The sequence below is a fragment of the Plectropomus leopardus genome, chromosome 14 (assembly GCF_008729295.1).
Source record: "Plectropomus leopardus isolate mb chromosome 14, YSFRI_Pleo_2.0, whole genome shotgun sequence".
NCBI classification, from domain to species: domain Eukaryota; kingdom Metazoa; phylum Chordata; class Actinopteri; order Perciformes; family Serranidae; genus Plectropomus; species Plectropomus leopardus.
In genome coordinates this window covers 24299537-24318407 of record NC_056476.1, presented here as the reverse complement: position 1 = coordinate 24318407, position 18871 = coordinate 24299537, and the positions used below count along the sequence as shown (strand labels likewise).

The window sequence follows — 18871 nt, the reverse complement described above, 5'->3', positions numbered from 1 at the left end:
ATGGACTGAGTGAGAAGAGGACAACACATTGTAAGTTGAGATGAGCACCAATTAACCATTTTCCACTACCCAAAGTAAAAAATATTAACTCTATATTTTTTTAAATAAGCTTCATTCAGATAAAAATCCTAGCAGTTATACATGTGGACTTGTTAAAGTAGATATTAAGGCATCCAGTCATACCTCAGTCATTGTTCTGATTTAACCTAACTTTAAGATAGAGCTAGCATTAGCAAACATGGTCATTTGGGGCAACTTGTCACAGTCATTTGGGGGTAAGTTGTCACATGTGACAACTTACCCCAGAATAATAACTTTCAAAAATAATTTAAATCAACACATCCTAATGAAAATTTTACTTTATTTTTACAGAAAAAAAGTGGTTTAAAAGAGAGGAGAAAGTGAGAAGATGGTCAGGAGTTATAAAAGAAAAACAGAGCATGGCAGTGCAGCACCTGACGTGATGCTGAGGGCAGTCAGGCAGGTGATCCTAGGTCACAAGTCCATCAGGAGTACGGCGAAGGACTTTAATGTCAACTACTTTGGCGCGGTACTGTAAAACATTCACACCAGCTGAAATTCAGGGTCAGACAGCTATCCCAACTACAGTGGTTGGGTACAAATCACCACGGCAGGTTTTCAGCACAGAGATGGAACTGCAGCTTGAGAACTATATCAAGAGATCCTCTGACATATATTTTGGTTTGTCTCCATCAGAGGTGAGAAAGCTGGCATATGAATTTGCAGTGGCAAAGGGCCTGAAATTTCCACAAGCTTGGTCAGACAAAGAAAAAGCCAGCGCCGAATGGTTTACAGGCTTCCTAAAGCGGCACCCCTCACTTTCTCTTAGAAAACCAGAGGCAACTAGCCTTGCCAGAGCTAGTGCCTTTAACAAGGAGAATGTGAAGTCTTTTTTTGACAATCTGGAGAAAGTGTTAACCAGACATTCCCTGGGACCAGGAGATATCTGGAACATGGATGAAACTGGAGTGACAACGGTACAGAAACCAGACCGATTGGTAGCCAGGCGTGGCTTCAAGCAGGTGGGGTCACTGACTTCTGGAGAAAGGGGTACCTTGGTGACCCTTGCCTGCGCAGTCTCAGCCACAGGGAACAGCATCCCCCCCTATTTCATATTTCCTCAGGTGCACTTTCGTGATCATTTCATCAACAATGGGCCACCAGGCTGCAAAGAAGGAGCAAATCCCACAGGGTGGATGAAAGAACCACACTTTGTTGATTTCCTCAAGCATTTTGTGGAACATGCCAAGTGCTCAAAGGAGAAGCCCTGCTTACTCCTTCTGGATAACCACTGCTCACATCTCTCTAGTGATGGGCTGAATTTTGCCAAAGAAAATGGCATCATCATGTTGTCCTTCCCACCCCACTGCTCACACAGGCAGCAGCCTTTAGACAGAAGTGTTTACGGGCCATTTAAAAAGCATGTAAACTCTGTCTCTGATTCCTGGATGAGGAACAACCCAGGGAAAACACTCAGCATCTATGACATCCCTGGGATTGTAGCAACTGCTTATCCCCTGGCTGCAACCCCTACTTAATATTCAGGCCGGCTTTCGGGCAACAGGGATTCAGCCTTACAACAGGGATGTGTTCTTGGAGACAGAATTTGCGCCATCTTACGTCTCAGATCGCCCCTACCAGGACCCAGCTCTACCAAGCCCAAGCACTAACCCAGCCATTCCAGGCTCCGAAACTGAACCATTTTCTCCAGGCCCCAGCACTGACCCATCCAGCACCAACCCAGCCATTCCAGGCCCCAGCACTGACCCATCCAGCACCAACCCTGCCATTCCTGGACCCAGCACTGATCCAGCTGCTCCAGACCCAGGCACCAACCAAGAAGCTATTCCAGGCCCTAGTAACCCAGCCTCCTCCACCAACACATTTACTCCAGAGGATATTAGGCCTTACCCAAAAGCTGGTCCAAGAAAAAAAAGTTACCCAGCAGAAAAAGAAGAGAAAAACTTCTATTCTCACTGACACACCTGTGAAGGAGGCACTTGAAGCTGAAAGGCAGGCACAAGGGAAGAAAAGACTGTTCAAAAAGAAAGGCAAGGAAACCAAATCTAAAATGCCAAAGAAGCAAAGCACAGGGAAGACACAGAGGGCAGATACAAAAAGAAAAACTCCAGATGAGTCCTCATCGGAAGAAGATGAGTCCCTGTGCCTGGTCTGCATAGAGCCATTTGGAAACAGCCACCCAGGAGAAACATGGGTGCAGTGCATGATATGCAAAGGATGGGGACATGAAGAATGCGCCCCTGGCAATTCAGTCTACATATGCCAAAACTGCAACTCAGATGAGGAGTCTGACTAGTGAGCTCAGGTTTTGTTTGAGGTTTTCTTTTGTCCCAGGACCAGTTTAAGTGTCAGTTTCATAATGCATGTTTCATAATATTTCATTTTATTTCATGTTATTTCATAAGATGCATGTGCTCCCGGCAATTCAATCTACATAAGCTATGCCAAAACTGCAACTCAGATGAGGAGTCTGACTAGTGAGATTTTCTTTTGTTCCAGGACCAGTTTAAGTGTCAGTTTCGTAATGCATGATGCAAATGATGATGTTGCATAATATTTCATGTTTCATGTTATTTCATGAGTAATAAAAGTGAATTATTGTCATTTATTCACCTTCAATTAAAAAAATAACAACAACAATAATTTTGTCCTTATTTTAATGGTTGCAAAATCCAATGTGACATCTTACCCCACATAGTGTGACAACTTACCCGTTGGTGGGGCAACTTGTCACATGGTGACAATCTCCATTAGATTGCTTATAACTCTGCACTGACACAAGATATGAAAATGACATGAATACAAAATATATACCTGAGACTTTGGTCTTTCATCTGGTACATATTTTTTTTATATATGATGTTTTGATTCCAAGATATATATGAGTGTAAAAAGTGTGACAATATGCCCCGGTCTCCCCTACCTGCGTATCACCACTGTCAGCATCCCTTCTGCCAAAGCCAGCCTGAACAAAAAACATGTTGCCTGTAGATAGGTTAAATCCATGCTAGGGATGAGTAGACAGTTGAACATACAGTTAAAAATGCATTCTTTTACAGTGTTTAGTGAATGTGACTTTGTCCAAGAAGGAAAAAACTAAAACGATTAACATTAATTAACAAATAGACTTTTTAAAGTCTTCAATCTTAATGTATTTTTTCAATAAGGGAAGGAAACCACACAAAAAAGACAATGCAGACCGAAATTTTACATGAGAAATACTTGTAAACTGGGGCTAGACATTCGCATGAGTGTTAACAGACATTAATTAACGGGTGGGAGTTGTGGAATATGACTAAGTATGTTTAACTGCATACTGCTCACAGTACAGTATGCAAATATGAGGTACTTTACATAAATACATTCTTTTAATGCCACTTTATATTTTTCCCCTACAAAATTTCAGAGGAAAAATTTGTTCTTTTTACTTCATTGCATTTATTTAAAAGCCTTGGTCACTTTTCAAAATACTTTTTTTTTTCATTAAAAACAACAACATATAACAAGTTTATAAAATATGTTTTATAATAAATTAAACTCACCCTAACCCTAACCCAATAGTTACTACTAGTACAGCTGCAAAAAACAGTCAGTTAATCAATTAGCCAGTTAACAGATAATTGCAACTATTTTTAGATAAAACATAATCCTTTTGATTCATTTGAGTGTTTTTTTTTCTTTTTTCTCTTTAATATTTTTTCTCACTGGGTACTATCATTTTCAATACTTTAAGTAAATGTTCCTGATTATAGGCCTACTTTTCAATGTAGAACTTTTACTTGTAACAGAGTTTTTTTCACATTGTGGCGTTAGTAGCCTACTTTTATTCAATGATCCAAGTGTTTCCTCCACCACTGACTGGTGGGCCCTGTTTGTCTTGTCTTTACCACAATGCAATGAAAAAGCTTCAATTTGAACGACAGACACACGGTTTGTTTGGACACGCTGTTAACTTAAGTAATCTTGCAATTTGTAGGTAGTTGTTGGCCACTGTCTGTCCGTCAGTCTGTCTGTCCGTCAGTCTGTCGGTCAGTCTGTCTGTCTGTCTTCCTCACCATGTGGATGAGGTTACGAGAGCAAACCGGTTCATACGTGGATGGGAGGCCGGTTTCAGCTGGCTGCGTTGCCGTAGTAACGAGCAGTCTATAAATACTGTCGCGATCCTTTACCGGCCTCCATTCGAGTTTCAGACCTCACAGAGGCGAAACCGTCTGCTGCGGACTTCTTCGTGAAGAGAACCGCTTTTTTTAATCCCAGCATTCTGGTCTAATGGACACAGTCTTTGTAAATGCTTTTTAAGGTAAGCAAAGGATTTTTGTACAAATAACAACGTCACATTTTAGCTTAAAAGCTTTTCAACTAACGGTAGCAAAACGCGAAGTAGCAGGCTAATGCGTTATGGCGGCTTTAAAAGCACGGTGAAATTGATTCCTTTTGGTTTGGGGTATTATTGCTATTTAACCGTAATCGTAATACGAATTTCATCCATTTTTCATTCATTCTTCGCGCCTGTGTATTACCTAACAATACGACGTGGCCGGTGTGACAGGCGGCCAGTTAGCCAACGTTATCATGTAATTATAAACGTGCTAACTAACTGAAGCATAATGTTAACCCGTGGTGTCAATTTGTCAGGGCTGTGTACTACGGCGTGTTCATGTTATACTGAACAAGTTGTTAAATTGACTGTTAACTTGGCTAAACCACGTTACCGGTAACTTCATATGCTAAATCGCCTCATGGCACGGATAGCTCTAAACGGAACCGGCATATTGACGTCGGCGTAATTTATCGCTCACCGATTGGTCCGTTTTCATGCCATTCTTTTAATGGAGGCGGATCTTCTTTTTGATTGGCTCAAATGTGGGCTGGGCGGGATTTCAACACATGGCCCTTTCAATGACTTTTCTGTGCAGATCGTGCCGGGTAGACATGACTCATGACACAGCTAGGTAGAAAATGGAGTGCTATTAAAGACTACAGACGCGATTTGTGCGTTTTGGGCATGTCTGAGGCTTGTTGACTTGGATAATTAAAGTGGTTTAATAAAATCATCTGTAACTTTGTGTAAAATATACAAAGAAAAAATCCTTGAAAAGAAACAATACATTCATATTGCAATTTGAAGTTTAATCCTGAGCTTTAACAATCAACTCTGCAACTTCTTTCCTGATGCAGCTTTTCCCCCATAAGGAAATGCAGCTTTTTTTAATGTTATAATGCTCTTATTTACAGAATAATCACTGTAGGAAGACGCACACTGGCTACTCAGCAGGCCCTGGGCTTGAGTCTTATTTGAAGGGATTCAATTTCACCGGTGAGCCACCTTGGCTTCTCTGCACCTGAGTAACAGCAACACTAAATTTCATCTCTTTCATATCCAAGTAAGTGTCTCACTGTTTCAATTTTACTCAACACAGCATTGTCATCTTGCACATATACCACTGTAACAAAACTGTAATTCAGTCCCGTACCATACTTTGGGAGTTGCTAACACTTGCACTATTTTGAGACTTTCCCATTTGTGGGAAATGAAGTGGGCTTTAGTAATCAAGGACAGAAAAGACACTGTGTTCTCAAAGATGAATGCAAACTTAATATGTCCCTATTCCTTTTTTAGTTTCCTAGTGACTAATCAAAAGGACTTCTTGTGACCATGAACACTGCAACTGCCACCGAGTTTGACTTCTCTTTTCTTGAGGAGGGCTTTTCTGCCCGGGATACTGTTGAGCAGAAGATCAATGAGTCATCAATGACGGTAAGGCTCCTGTGCTGACATTATTTAGGGGATCAGATGGCACCTTTTGTTTGTTGATAAATGTCAGGATGCAACTGAAAGCAACTGGTTGAAATGACACCATACTCCTTTGTTCATGTTACTGGTTTTGCTTTGTTTGACTTCGCTTCTTAACTCTTATGCTGGTGTAAATGTCAGCTTTAATACACATAGGGTTCATAGTTTTCAGTGGTGCATCTAATTCTATACTGTACTATGTTTTTTGTTAAATGCATATGTTCTTTTTTCTCCTATCCATTCCATCACAGGATGACAGGGACGCCTTCTACGTCTGTGACCTGGGAGATGTACTAAAGAAACACCTACGCTGGGCGAGGGCCCTGCCTCGCGTCACTCCTTTCTATGCTGTCAAATGCAACGACAGCCGGGCTGTTGTTATGACGCTGGCATCCCTGGGAGCTGGATTTGACTGTGCAAGCAAGGTGCGTGTTGGAAAATCGCCCGTAGCGCTAGACTCTCTCAGGATAACATTATACAAAGCTCTCTTGATGACTGGCTGAAATTGCACTGGCAGCTTGTGTTTTTGAATTAGCATTTTTTTTTTGCTGACTGTTGTCATTGTCTCCCTCTAGACGGAGATTCAGATAGTTCAGTCCCTGGGAGTTGATCCAAGCAGAATCATCTATGCCAACCCCTGCAAGCAAGTTTCTCAGATCAAGTACGCGTCTGCCCATGGGGTCCAGATGATGACTTTTGATAGCGAGGTGGAACTCATGAAAGTGGCCCGCTGCCATGACAATGCCAAGTAAGACATCTTACCATCCATAATATGAAAGCCTTGGTGGTATTTTATTTTTATTTATCTGCCATCATCTCCCTTTTTTTCCACTAACGGCTTCTGCTTTGTGCCCAGGCTGGTGCTGCGTATTGCCACAGATGACTCAAAGGCAGTGTGTCGCCTGAGTGTGAAGTTTGGGGCTCCTCTAAAAGCTTGTCGAGGTCTTCTGGAGCGGGCCAAAGAACTGGACCTGGATGTGATTGGCGTCAGCTTCCATGTTGGCAGTGGCTGCACTGATGCTGAGACCTACACCCAGGCTATCGCTGATGCCCGCTGTGTCTTCGATATGGGGGTGAGTTGTGACAGAGATGCATATATAACTGTATTAAACCATGTGCGTTTTCACCAAGCGTACTAATCTGAATTTTGTGACCTCTAGGATGAGCTTGGCTTCAACATGAACCTGTTAGACATCGGAGGTGGTTTCCCTGGTTCGGACGATGCTGAACTCAAATTTGAAGAGGTATCTTGTGTGCTTTTTTGCCGTTTTTTAATGGGCTGAACATAATTTTGTACCAGATTTGAACTTGTGAAACAAAACCAGACAGTACAGACTTTGTAGTCTGATATATATTTACCCGTGGACACTTTTCCCTCTTGCTAGATCACAGCAGTAATCAACCCAGCCCTGGACAAGTTTTTCCCTGCGGACTCTGGTGTTAAAGTCATTGCTGAGCCAGGGCGCTTTTATGTGGCCTCTGCTTACACACTGGTCGTCAATATCATTGCCAAGAAGGTCATCATGGACGATGAGGCGGCTTCTGATGGTAACAGCCTTGATTTAAAATGGTTACGATTTTGGAAAAAGTTAACTCTGGAAGCAGATTTGTAACATATCTCTTTAGTAAAATGAGTCATGCTTTCTTCAGAGGAAGACGAAGGAACCAGTGACAGGACCCTGATGTACTATGTCAATGATGGAGTGTATGGATCCTTCAACTGTATACTCTATGACCACGCTCACTGTTTGCCAACACTACATAAGGTAAAGGAGAATTCAAGTAAAGTTTCTTTTCATTCATAAGGGTCAGTGAAAGGTGAAACAGATGTTAATGATCCCTGCCCCCCCAACCTCTTCTTTTTATACTAATAGAAGCCAAAGCCAGATGAGGTCATGTACCCCTGCAGCATCTGGGGCCCAACATGCGATGGCCTTGATCGCATTGTTGAGCAGTGCAACCTGCCTGACCTGCAAGTGGGAGACTGGCTGGTCTTCGAGAACATGGGTGCCTACACGGTGGCCGCCTCCTCCACCTTCAACGGCTTCCAAAGACCCGACATTCACTATGTCATGTCCCGCTCTGCCTGGTGAGTACATGGTCATCTGGAGGTGGTCTGATCATGAGGAAAACTTTTCAGATTTAAGTATATTTGTAACTTTTATCTGCTTCCACAGGCAACACGTGCAGCAGATCTGTTCCCAGGGCATGCCAGCTCCTGCGGAGGAGTCTTGCCTGTTTGAAGTGCCAGCGGGCTGTGGTCGAGAGAGCAGCTTGGAGATGCCCACCAAGCCCTGCCAGGCCCATGTGGTTTCAGCACATACTGTGCATCACAGCAATGTTCTCCAGATTTAGCATCCCTCTTTGTTATTAATTATTGGAGGAAGTTTTCCATCTGTTTTTTTTCTTCTCCCCAAAATGTACGTGAAATTTCAAGGCCAGTTACTTGACAGGAGAATGAGAGGGAAATGTTGCACAAATTTGTGTGTTCTGTATGGAAGCGGGGATCAATCCTCAAAGAAGTGAGGCTGAGGCTGAATCGCACCCTGAGTGTCTCTGTATGTTCCTGAGTGTTACAGGGCAACTCTGTACTATTTCACTGACAGTTCCCCAAAACTGTAGGATGCACAACACTCGAAACCATAGCAAAAGTCCAAAACATGAAGGGTTACTTGTGCTATTACTTTAATACTATCAACTTGGAAGCCCTGTTAACATCTGAAGTCGCATCCCCAGCTAGTTACAAAGAGGTGGTTGGAGGGGTGATTTAATTCCTCAAAAAATGGCTGCTATGTTTATATTTATCTCTCCATGATCTCCACTTCTGTACAGAACTTCAGAAGTGTTAATCCTCAAGATGTTAATATTTGTTTTTGTTTTTTTTTTTTCAAATTTCGACTTTTCTTCTGTAAGTGCTTCTCTGTTGACGGCCAGAAGCAGTCACGCAAATTTGAACATGTACACACAGAAACTTGCAAGACGCATACGTCACGTTCTGCATGTCAGAACACCACATGCTGATATGGCTACAACATTTCAAACCATTTCTCTGACAGCACTATACACTTAATAGTTACTTCAGCTACCCATATGGCGCACGTGATCCTCATATTTATCCTGGTCTGCTGACACGACAGGTGCGACCAATAACAAATCTTCAAGATTAACACTTAAAACACAGGGACTCAAGAAGCAGACTGCACCTCTCCTCTTCTCCTCCTTATTTTATTTTTACATTTTGTAACTCGTAGAAGGCAAGAAGTCTGTTCATGATATTAATAAGAAGCAGTGTTACACCAGACATTTGAAATGGATATGAAAGAGACGGGATTGCAAATTCATAATGCTTTCCTATGGAAACTTTTGAAGTTTTGTATTTTTTTAATAAATAAAGCATTAGGTGCAGAGCCGAATTATAGATGTTGTGTATTTTGTATGAAAGTGCAGTGACCACTTGTGAAGCATTATCAGACTTTTTTTTGCAGCACTATGTAACACAAATAAAATAAATAAATAAAAAATTGTCTAGCACTATAACACAAAACCCCCCATGCCCCCAAAAGCAAGACTTTGTAATTAAGTGAATAATAAAATAAGAGTACTAACTACAACCAAGAACTTAGGAAACACTACCATAAATGAGGAAACTTCAATAAAACCTAGATAGATAGTTAGAAACATAAAAATAAGTAATTAGAAAAATAATAATAATAAGTGAGTAAAACACTCTAAACAGTACATAAGAGGTAAATGCATGTATATTAGGGCAAAGTAAAATAGTAATTAAATTTGTTCAAAATGATAAAATGATATACCAACTATTAAAACAGACCAAAATATTGAATATATAAATATAATAAATGAGGTAAAGTTCATATAAGAGCCAAACCAAATTAGGTGTCAAGTTTGCTTTTGAAAATGTCAACGCTTTGTGCAGCCCTCAGATCTTCAACCGGGCTACACACAAACAGTTCCATCTAGTGTTTGCAGCTGGAACTGATACAAACCAGAGCTGCCTGTGAAGAATTATTTTTTTCCCCATCACTGTCATCTGTCAATTTCCAGTCACAACTGTAACTGATTTTTATTCATTAATTTGTGATTTTATTTTTACAAGGTCAAAGCACATTAATTAACACTGCTGCAAATGTGCCAGTGTTAGCCGATGGCTAATTTTCATCTGTCGTCCCTGAGAAGATTGCAGCTAAAACAGAAAAAACCTAAAAGCATGCATACAATTAAAAGTATGAATGAAAACATGAATGTTAAAATAGGCCAAATGCTTAGTTAGAGGACAATTAGACATGACAGAACATTAGCAGTTTTTCTTCATACCAGTATAGGATCATCACACTGAAGTAAACCCCCTTACTCACATATCATTCGTGCTCAGACATGGTTTAAAAATGCTTATCTGTACCTGGTATGTAAATTATCTGCTGAGTTTGCACAGTGCAACTACTGGATTGTATAACACGAAAAGCTTAAAGATAACAGGTCAACTTTGCTCCAGAGAGTCACTTCTTTTACATAACAGTTTTCACTGAGACTTAAGGCTAAATAGGAATATATGTTGTGCATGTGATGTGAGTAATCTGACCCTCTGTAAAGGGGGGTTGGTTACCCTGTTGTAACTGCAATATTTTGATACAGGCATACATTCATATAATATGAATGTATATATTAATATAGATATATATTGAACACACCTAATTCTGCTAAAATTTACATGTCCTACAATTAGAAATTCTAGTGACATCTGTCATCAGAGACGTTACACCCATTAAATTTATCATAATATTTCTGGCCCTTTTTGTGTATTTTAATGTCCATATTTTTATCATTTTATATTTTCCTCCTAAAACGTTATGGTTTAAATTTAATTAAGTGCACACTATACGCTATTGAGGTACATTGTACACTATACACTATTAAACAGTGTATAATTTACACTGTACACTATTAAAGAGTACAATGTATACTATCTATTATTAAAGAGCACATGGTACCATAGCATTGCACACTATACACTATTATATAGTGTGAACTTCACACTACTAGAATAAAATGTAAACTATACACTGTTAGAGGATTTACTGTACACTCCACTGTACGGTGTATACTGTACACTATACACTTAAATAGTGCATGTTGTACTCTCTACATTATTAAATAGTGCACAGTGTACGCTATACACTATTAAAAAGGGCACATTGTACTATATACACTGTTAAATAGTGTGCATTGTACACTATACATTAATAAAAAAAGATACATTGTACTCTTTACACTACAAGTAGCCTATATAGGTAGTGCACATTGTTCACTATAAACTAAGGTGTAGGCTACGATGAACTCTATACACAATAGTTGCAAGCATGTTCTTTATTTAAATAGGCATACTCTATGCTTTTTAAGTAGCACACATTACAAACCATACATTATATAAATAGTGTATTTTGTAGTTAAAAAGTTAAAGGTAACCAGGCAGTGTTAACCACGCACATGTTTACCTAGCATGTAGACTACAGTGTCTTTCTTTTTTTTGTTTTTGGTTCTGTATACAACATGAAATGTTTTTAAACAAACAATTTAAAGAGAGTAAAGATCATATAATATTTTAATTTCTAAACAAAATATGATTAAGCGACAGCAATAACAGCAGTAGTAGGAGTTGTGATTACAGATGTATCACTGACACAACCATTAAAACTTCTGGTGATTCTATACAAGTAGCAACAACTACTGCATATGTCTTGCATATGAGAGACACAAGTAGCCTGATGTAGGCTACATTTACAGTGTGTCACTGATAACACTCTAATTGTTAAAAGAATAGGTTAACATTTTGGGGGGAAAGAAAGAAAAAAACCTCACTTCTGGTGGTGGTGATACCAATCTTATGTTTGATCCTTAAATATAAAGGGTAACTGCCAGCAGGCTGTTAGCCTAATTTAGCACATAGAGCAGACACAGGAAAACATCCTGGCTCTGTCTAATCTGCCAATCACCCTAACTAAAGCTCAGTAATTTACACATCATATTTCATTTCATTTATTGCAAGTGTAAAAGCATCAGTAATGGAATGATTTCACCACAGGAAGACATTTTTATGTGCAGATAATTGTGGATGTCAATGTCAGATTATGATGTCACCACAGGCATGCTCCTCTGCTCATAATGCCTCCTGATGTACGCAGTAATGGCGCTCTCATTATTGATCTTTTTCCTGAACACCATAATGTAACACTTTGGGGCCAAGTGACAGCCCAGGATGCTGTAGCTAGAAATGAGAATGGCTGTGCTTTCAATGGCTCGTTTGTACTTCCCAAACATTTCTATATAGATCGGGATGAAGAAAATCCAAACGATTAAAAAGAGCAGCATACTGACGGTGACTAAACTTGCATTTTTATACAGATCTGGCAACTGTTTGCCTTTGAATGCAAACAGGAAACAAATGAGGGCCAAGAAAGCGTTGTAGCCTAACATGGCGATAAAGAAGCCAATGGAGCCTTTGTCACACAGCTTCAGGACAGTCTTGCTTGATTTTGATTCAGTAGGATATGGTGGGAAAAAAAGCATCCATGGCACACACAGCGCCAGCTGGATCCCAGAGACGATGGTCACCACTAGCACTGGCTGATTGAGCTTCTTAATCCAGGACCCTGTCGTCAAATTAAAGCTAAAGCCCGCTAAGATTTGCAGCAGGTTGGCCAGGATGCAGGAGATGCAGAGGGAGAAGACGATGCCAAAAAGTGGGAGGCCTACCATGCAAGAAGCAGCAGTGGGTACTCCCGCAAAGCTAAATGTGAGGCAGAAGCAAGCCAGTAGTGAAAAAAGCTCCAAGAAGCACAAGTAACCTCCAACAGCTTTCACAATGGGAGTGTTTCGATAGACTGTGAACAAAATAGCAAGGACAATGGTAACAATTATACCAAGGACTTCCAAGCAACTCAAGAAGATAACGAAGGGATCCGACCACTCGAGGTATTCAGCAGTTTTATCCAAACACCTATCCCTCTGTGGAGTAGAATACTTCTCAGGGTCACAGCGTTTACACTCCTCACCTAGACAAGTAAAAATAGACATGCAAATTAAAATGCAGGAAGAAATACCGTGTTCATCATGCAGAATACATTCCACTGAAAATGAGTATGAAAGGAAAACTTAAAAAATAGAATTTTGTTTTACATACACGAAGAGATACACAACCACAGCATTGAATACCATGCTGCAGTGTGACAGTAGAGCAGTATTTGCAAATTAATGCAAAACTGACTTTGGATATTTGGGAAAACAAGACAGGAAACAAAAATAATTCAGCCTTTTTATAATGTTTGTCTTTACAGTGTAAGGCAATGCAAAATTCATTACATAAGACATAAAGAAATTAAGGAAAGATATAAAATGAAATGCACTTAAAAGACAGTAACACACATAAAAATAATTCCATGTGTGGGATTACTGGCATCTAGTGGTGAGGTAGCAGATTGAAACCTTTGTTGGAGCATGTTGGAGAACTACGGTGGCCAGTGCCAAAATGTGAATAAACCTATCTTGAGCCGGTGTTTGATTTATCTATTCTGGGCTACTGTAGAACAATATGACAACCTTTGTGAATTGTCGAAATGTCAATCTACAAATGACTCATTAAAAAGGTAATAAAAACACAACAGTTCTTATTTTCAGGTGATTATAAACTGATGAAAACTTAATTATAAATATTACATACAATTTCTGCCAGTAGATGCCAATGGACTTTTAAAGTGACTTGTGTCAACCAGCAGATTAGTAACTCTTTTATGGGTCCAAATAAATACACTTTGTTTAATGGCAGATAATTTTGGCACATCGAATAATGGATTCGTTCAATACACATAGCCACTACTTTAATCAACATTGTTTTATATGTGTGTGTGTATATATGTGTGTGTGTGTGTGTGTGTGTGTATGATTTCACAGAAGATAGGGTTTTTATTATTTTAGGTGCTGAATACCTACTATGGGAAAGAAAATTTTTCTTAAGATTTAGAATTAAACACTTGCCATTTCCTGCAGAAAACTCTCCATCCGCACAAGGAACACAATCACCACAGCACTGTTTTCTTTGCCTCTTCAACTCCTGCCCTGGTTTACACATTTTCGAGCAGTTGTGAACCATTACCTGTGAAAGACATAACAAAATAAGTACAACATGATATACATAGATTATTTCTGGGAATAAATGATTAAGTTTTGATCCTACCATCATATTTTTAAAACGATCATCTGGGACTTTCATTTTTCCATTAGGCCAGTATTCTCCAATGGTTTGTATTTGTGTGAGCTGTTTCGATTCACTCATGTTCCAATACACAATATCGTATCCTAAGCTTGTTGGGTCTCCATTGGGGTCAAAGACTATAGGCGTGGTGTTCACAGAGAGGTTGACTTTCTTGATTTCCTTGAGAAGCTGTGGAGACAAACATAAACCACTGAGTTCCAGCTGGGTAAACTGGGAGTGCTGAATTGCTAACTAATTTTCAGGTTTTAGGACTCATTCCCGGGGCAGTCTATAGCCTAGATCATCATCTAAATGTATTTCCAAAACTTTGAGACTATTGCTAGATAGACAGAGGCTATATCAGAGCAAAATTTGTTAGTTAGCAAGATAACTTTACTGTACCTCCAAGGCTGTAAAGTTGGTGCTACGTTCACACTGGTGGCTGCCACACTTTAGCAAGTGCCTGAGACCCTCAGCTATGACTTGAACAGCTAGGTAGATATTGTACGTTTGATCCTGGTCAATGTAGCTGACCAAGCAGCTTGGGTCCAGACATTGCTGGGACCCCTGAAGACTGTTTGTTAGTGAGCAATCCCTTTCTTTGTTCTTGTCAGATTGATTAGAGCAAGGTGGATACTGAGTTAGGAAATGTTCAAGAATGGCGTTTGTGGTCCTGTTGAACATTGAGTTGACATAGTCTTTATAACCAGGCACCTCATATCTCTTGGAGATGAATCCTAAAACCTCCCCGGCCATCTTAATGCCTGGCAGTGTAGAGATTTTTGTAGAGGCAGACCATGTATCACTCGCAATCCAAGTTTTGTTGAGGTTGTGTTTAATAGCTGCTTCAATGATGATGGCAACATTTGATTCCTTGGTGAATATGATGATGGCTTCAGCAGAGGACTTATTGATATTGCTCACCAACTCAGCCAGTCTGGAATGGGTTTGGGAAAAGTCACCAGGCAGGATGTCAATGAAGTCGATGCAGGTATCCATTTCATTGAAGATGTTCACAAGATTGTCACTGCCGTACTTCCCGTATTCATCATCACTTCCTACAATGACAACTGTTTTCCAATTAAACCACTTCACTAGCTCTGCAATGGCCTTTGTCTGATACTCATCACTCGGTATTGTTCGCAGAAAAGTGGGGAACTTTAACTTCCTGCTGAGCAGCTCACTAGTCGAGGCATAGCTTATCTGTAATAAACAGGAATAAATCATGTTGTGATGGTTATACTTTGTTTGCAGCAGTTTTTGTTTAAAATCTAGAGATTATATTTATTACCATTTTTGTTTTGCAAGTTACATAATCTTAGAATAAGATAATAATTCTGTCATAATCAAAGGCATCCAAAATATTAAGTATTTTTAAATGAAGACATACCTGGGCAACTGATGACAGAGCAAGAACTCGTGCAACAGCTATTGATACTTCAGAATACCTTTCACCTATCACTGCTTTTGTTTTGGGTTCAGGTAAAGCAGATTGAAAGCTCCCAGGTACTAAATAGCTCTGTGGGTCTGACGGACTCTTCAGCATTTGGAGTGTTGCTCTGATGGCGAAGCTGACATCCCCACAAGTGTCAAAGATGTCGTATCCTATGGTGATGTTGGGTAGAACTCTTGGTGTGCGCTGGTTTATTTCTCTGATGGCGTATATCATCATTTGAGCTTGAAGGAACGTTCGGATATCATAGCTACAAAAATTTGACGGAGGTCAGAGGGAATATTCAAAATGATTCATTTATATTATGTTAGTGGATTAATTTCAGTGAGATCATACTTACTGTCTACAGGAGAGTGATCCAGGTATTTTGCTTCTGTTGGTTTGTAAGTGAATAGGGAAAAGTCCTCCAATGATGATGTCCCCGGGTGAGTATGCATGCAGGAGATCATCCTTTCCCAAACAAGGGCAAAATAGATCCACCATACTGATAAATAACCATAATGAAAACATTGTGGATGCACAGGGGTTAAACTCATGCATGCATTCGTTCTTCTCTAAAGTATACTGGTTTCCTGGACAACAGCTCTCATATAATGGCATGTTGTAGGAAGTTAGACAGGATCATTTGCATGGTCAGATGAAATTTGTAACTCAGTGCAAAACACTCGCTCTTCATAACACTTCTTTCAAACATTGGTTTGGCACAAGAGCAGCATGCTTATCTGAATTGCTTATAAGGGCAGATCTATTCACATCTATATAAATAATGCATATCTGCCTTTATGATTGCCTGTCTTCAGATAATAAATTGGTTTAGACAAGACAGGTGTCTATATTTGACTGCATTTTCAATCATGCAAGGGTTCTTTTCTTTTTTTCTTTTTTTAAAAGAACAACGCCCTTTTAAACTTTTTTTTTTTTTTTTTAAAATGAACAACTCCAAAAGCTAGAGTGGTAAAACTCAAATTTGTAATGTCATAGGGTATAAAGTCTGGATGTAGTAAAGCAGTGGTTCCCAGCAGGTCCAGCCATGGGGTCCAGATTTCTCCTTAGTCATTAGTTCAAGGTCCACACATTAGATAAATTACCACATAACCACAATTTTATTTCACAAAGTGTAAACAACACCTTGGATTATAACACAAAGAAATAAAACTTACTGCAATAATAAAAAGAAATTGCACTTTAAAATAAAATCTCCAGGCCCGAAATCGGCTGTACTTCCAAATAAAATGTGTTAAAAAAAAACAACAAAAAAACCAAACCTTGACATGTTCATGAGTCACTTGCAGTCCATTCAGAATGGACCTGGCCCCACTTTTGCACTGCGACCCAGTTGAGAAGAGCTGCAGTACAGATTTCTTTTCCTCTTTATTTTGACACTTCTTTCTTCAATGAGTTTACTTCACTTCCTTCCCTCCCTTCTCCTCAGCACTGATTGGTTCCTTTAACTCCATGCTCACCTGTTCACTCCCTATTTAAACCCTGCACACCCTGTCACTCACTCTGAGATAAATGTAAAATGTAGCAAATTCAGAGCAGAAAGAAGCAGACTGAAGGACGCAGTGGTTGAATGAGCAGAAGAGTCATGATTCTACACACTTTGATACAGTAGGTGGCAGCATGCACCTTTAATGTTTGTAGCCTGCCAGTAAACTAAAAGAAGAAGAACACTGTCATGATCATCACATGGGTCGGGACAGCTGGTAAACAGTTTCTTTCTCTTAAATTAATCCTGTGCATGATTAGTTTAAGAGAGCATTATTTGTCCTTATTGAGATGGTGTTGTTTAAGTTTATTTGCTGTTCTTGAGTTTTTGTTGAACATTAAGTCCTCATGGTTGATGCATTCTGACTTTCAGTGACTCATGATAGCACACCTCTCCATCTGAACCTCATCCTGAACACCGAGGTTGCTCCAGGGAGAGTTATTTTGAGAAAGATGTTCTATGACACTGAGAGTATCCAGGACAATGAACAGAGTACATGGGTGTGTCTTCTGATTCAGAACTGACAACACTACAATAGAATATAGCTAATTTGGCTATTTAAAATAAATAAATAAATAAAATAAAACAAACAATTTGTTTGTCAACAAAATCCCTCATCTTCAGACTTTATATTTAATGACATCATGCATTGGAGACTTCTGTGTTCTGACTCGAGCTGTTAAAAAAATATATTGATTATTGACTGTCCATGGCCATGTAAATATTATATTGGAATTCTTCATTTTGACAGTGTTCCCCCTTAAAGTTAGTGACCACAAAGCAGAGTAACTGTGGTGCAATTTACAAAGGAGTCCATAAGAGGGCAACATGCTACCAAGGAGGGTCAACAAGTCACGGTTTCAAATAGCTTAACCCACAAGAACCTGCACCCATTTGTCATTAAAAGAAAATTATGAGGGATATAAAATACAAAAATTTGAGCCGCATTTAACACATTTCTGTAACTTTTTTTGAAACACTACCCATAGTATCCAAGATCTGAAATGTTACATAACATTACACATACCACTTTTTTTTTTTTTTTTACATTTTAAAAAACATTTGGTGTTTATGATAAATGTATTCCTCATTTAAAAATGAATGAGTTTTGATCATTTTTATATTAAAACATAGATTTGCCTTTTCTTTTGCACTCCCATGACCTATATCAAAATTAAAACTTTTCTGGTTGGGTTTAAGCCTAAATTATTTTTCTGCATTTTTTTTAAAACACAAAAATATGTAAACTGAATAAAAAGAAATAACAATGCATCGTGGAGTTATTTTCAACAAAAACTGAGCAACAGACATGTCTACAGTGCAACAGAAAAGTGAAGTATTGAAAGTAAAAAAGTACGATAAAATACAAAGTAAAAAAGCAAGTAGTCAGAATTTTGAGGATTGTAAAGTTTATTTTAAAAATAGAGTGCACATTATACTTAAAGAAAAACAGTCTTTAAAAAAAAAAATTACAACTTAAAGGAATTAAAGAACAAAAATATTTTTTTTCTTCTCTCCCATTCCTTTATTAGTCCGTCCCCTCCTCCCTGCCTCCCTACCTTACTTATTTTCTAGTATGTGACAAAATGCCTGGGGGAAATGTAGTGGAGTAAAAGTCAAAGTTGACAGAAATATAAAACTTGAATGACGTGCAGATACTCCCAAAAAAAATATTGCAAAAAAGCATTTGCAACAAACAATTGTACATATATCTCAAAACTTCTGGCTAAATGTATTTGCAGTAGTAAAGTAACAGTTTTTAAAATAAAAATGTATTGTTTGTTTAATTAATAATAAAACAATATTTAATGTGAATGTAACACTAGA

General features: G+C 39.0%; 2 protein-coding genes across 2 annotated transcripts; one reads left to right on the top strand and one right to left on the bottom strand.

Moving 5' to 3' along the window:
- Nucleotides 1–4233: 4233 nt before the first annotated feature.
- On the top strand, nucleotides 4234–9249 carry odc1 (ornithine decarboxylase 1). Its single transcript, XM_042501202.1, has 11 exons — nucleotides 4234–4342; nucleotides 5278–5426; nucleotides 5663–5800; nucleotides 6088–6261; nucleotides 6412–6584; nucleotides 6693–6909; nucleotides 6997–7080; nucleotides 7222–7384; nucleotides 7487–7602; nucleotides 7711–7925; nucleotides 8014–9249. The coding sequence occupies exons 3-11, from the start codon at nucleotides 5699–5701 to the stop codon at nucleotides 8189–8191; spliced, it is 1422 nt and encodes a 473-aa protein (XP_042357136.1). The 5' UTR covers nucleotides 4234–4342; nucleotides 5278–5426; nucleotides 5663–5698; the 3' UTR covers nucleotides 8192–9249.
- Nucleotides 9250–11980: 2731 nt separating this feature from the next.
- On the bottom strand, nucleotides 11981–15648 carry LOC121953622 (G-protein coupled receptor family C group 6 member A-like). Its single transcript, XM_042500809.1, has 5 exons — nucleotides 15493–15648; nucleotides 14505–15305; nucleotides 14085–14291; nucleotides 13886–14003; nucleotides 11981–12906 (listed from the first exon to the last, which is right to left on the bottom strand). Exons 1-5 carry the CDS (start codon nucleotides 15646–15648, stop codon nucleotides 11981–11983), a joined length of 2208 nt encoding a protein of 735 aa, XP_042356743.1.
- Between the last annotated feature and the right edge of the window lie 3223 nt (nucleotides 15649–18871).

Coding starts and splice junctions, on each gene's coding strand:
- LOC121953622 (XM_042500809.1), bottom strand. CDS start 15,648: ATGCTGAAGAGTCCGTCAGACCCACAGAGCTATTTAGTACCTGGGAGC. Junction 14,292..14,504: donor CCAACTTTACAGCCTTGGAG/GTACAGTAAAGT, acceptor TTGTCTCCACAG/CTTCTCAAGGAAATCAAGAA. Junction 14,004..14,084: donor ATCGTTTTAAAAATATGATG/GTAGGATCAAAA, acceptor TGTCTTTCACAG/GTAATGGTTCACAACTGCTC.
- odc1 (XM_042501202.1), top strand. CDS start 5,699: ATGAACACTGCAACTGCCACCGAGTTTGACTTCTCTTTTCTTGAGGAG. Junction 7,385..7,486: donor CGATGAGGCGGCTTCTGATG/GTAACAGCCTTG, acceptor TGCTTTCTTCAG/AGGAAGACGAAGGAACCAGT. Junction 7,603..7,710: donor GTTTGCCAACACTACATAAG/GTAAAGGAGAAT, acceptor TTATACTAATAG/AAGCCAAAGCCAGATGAGGT.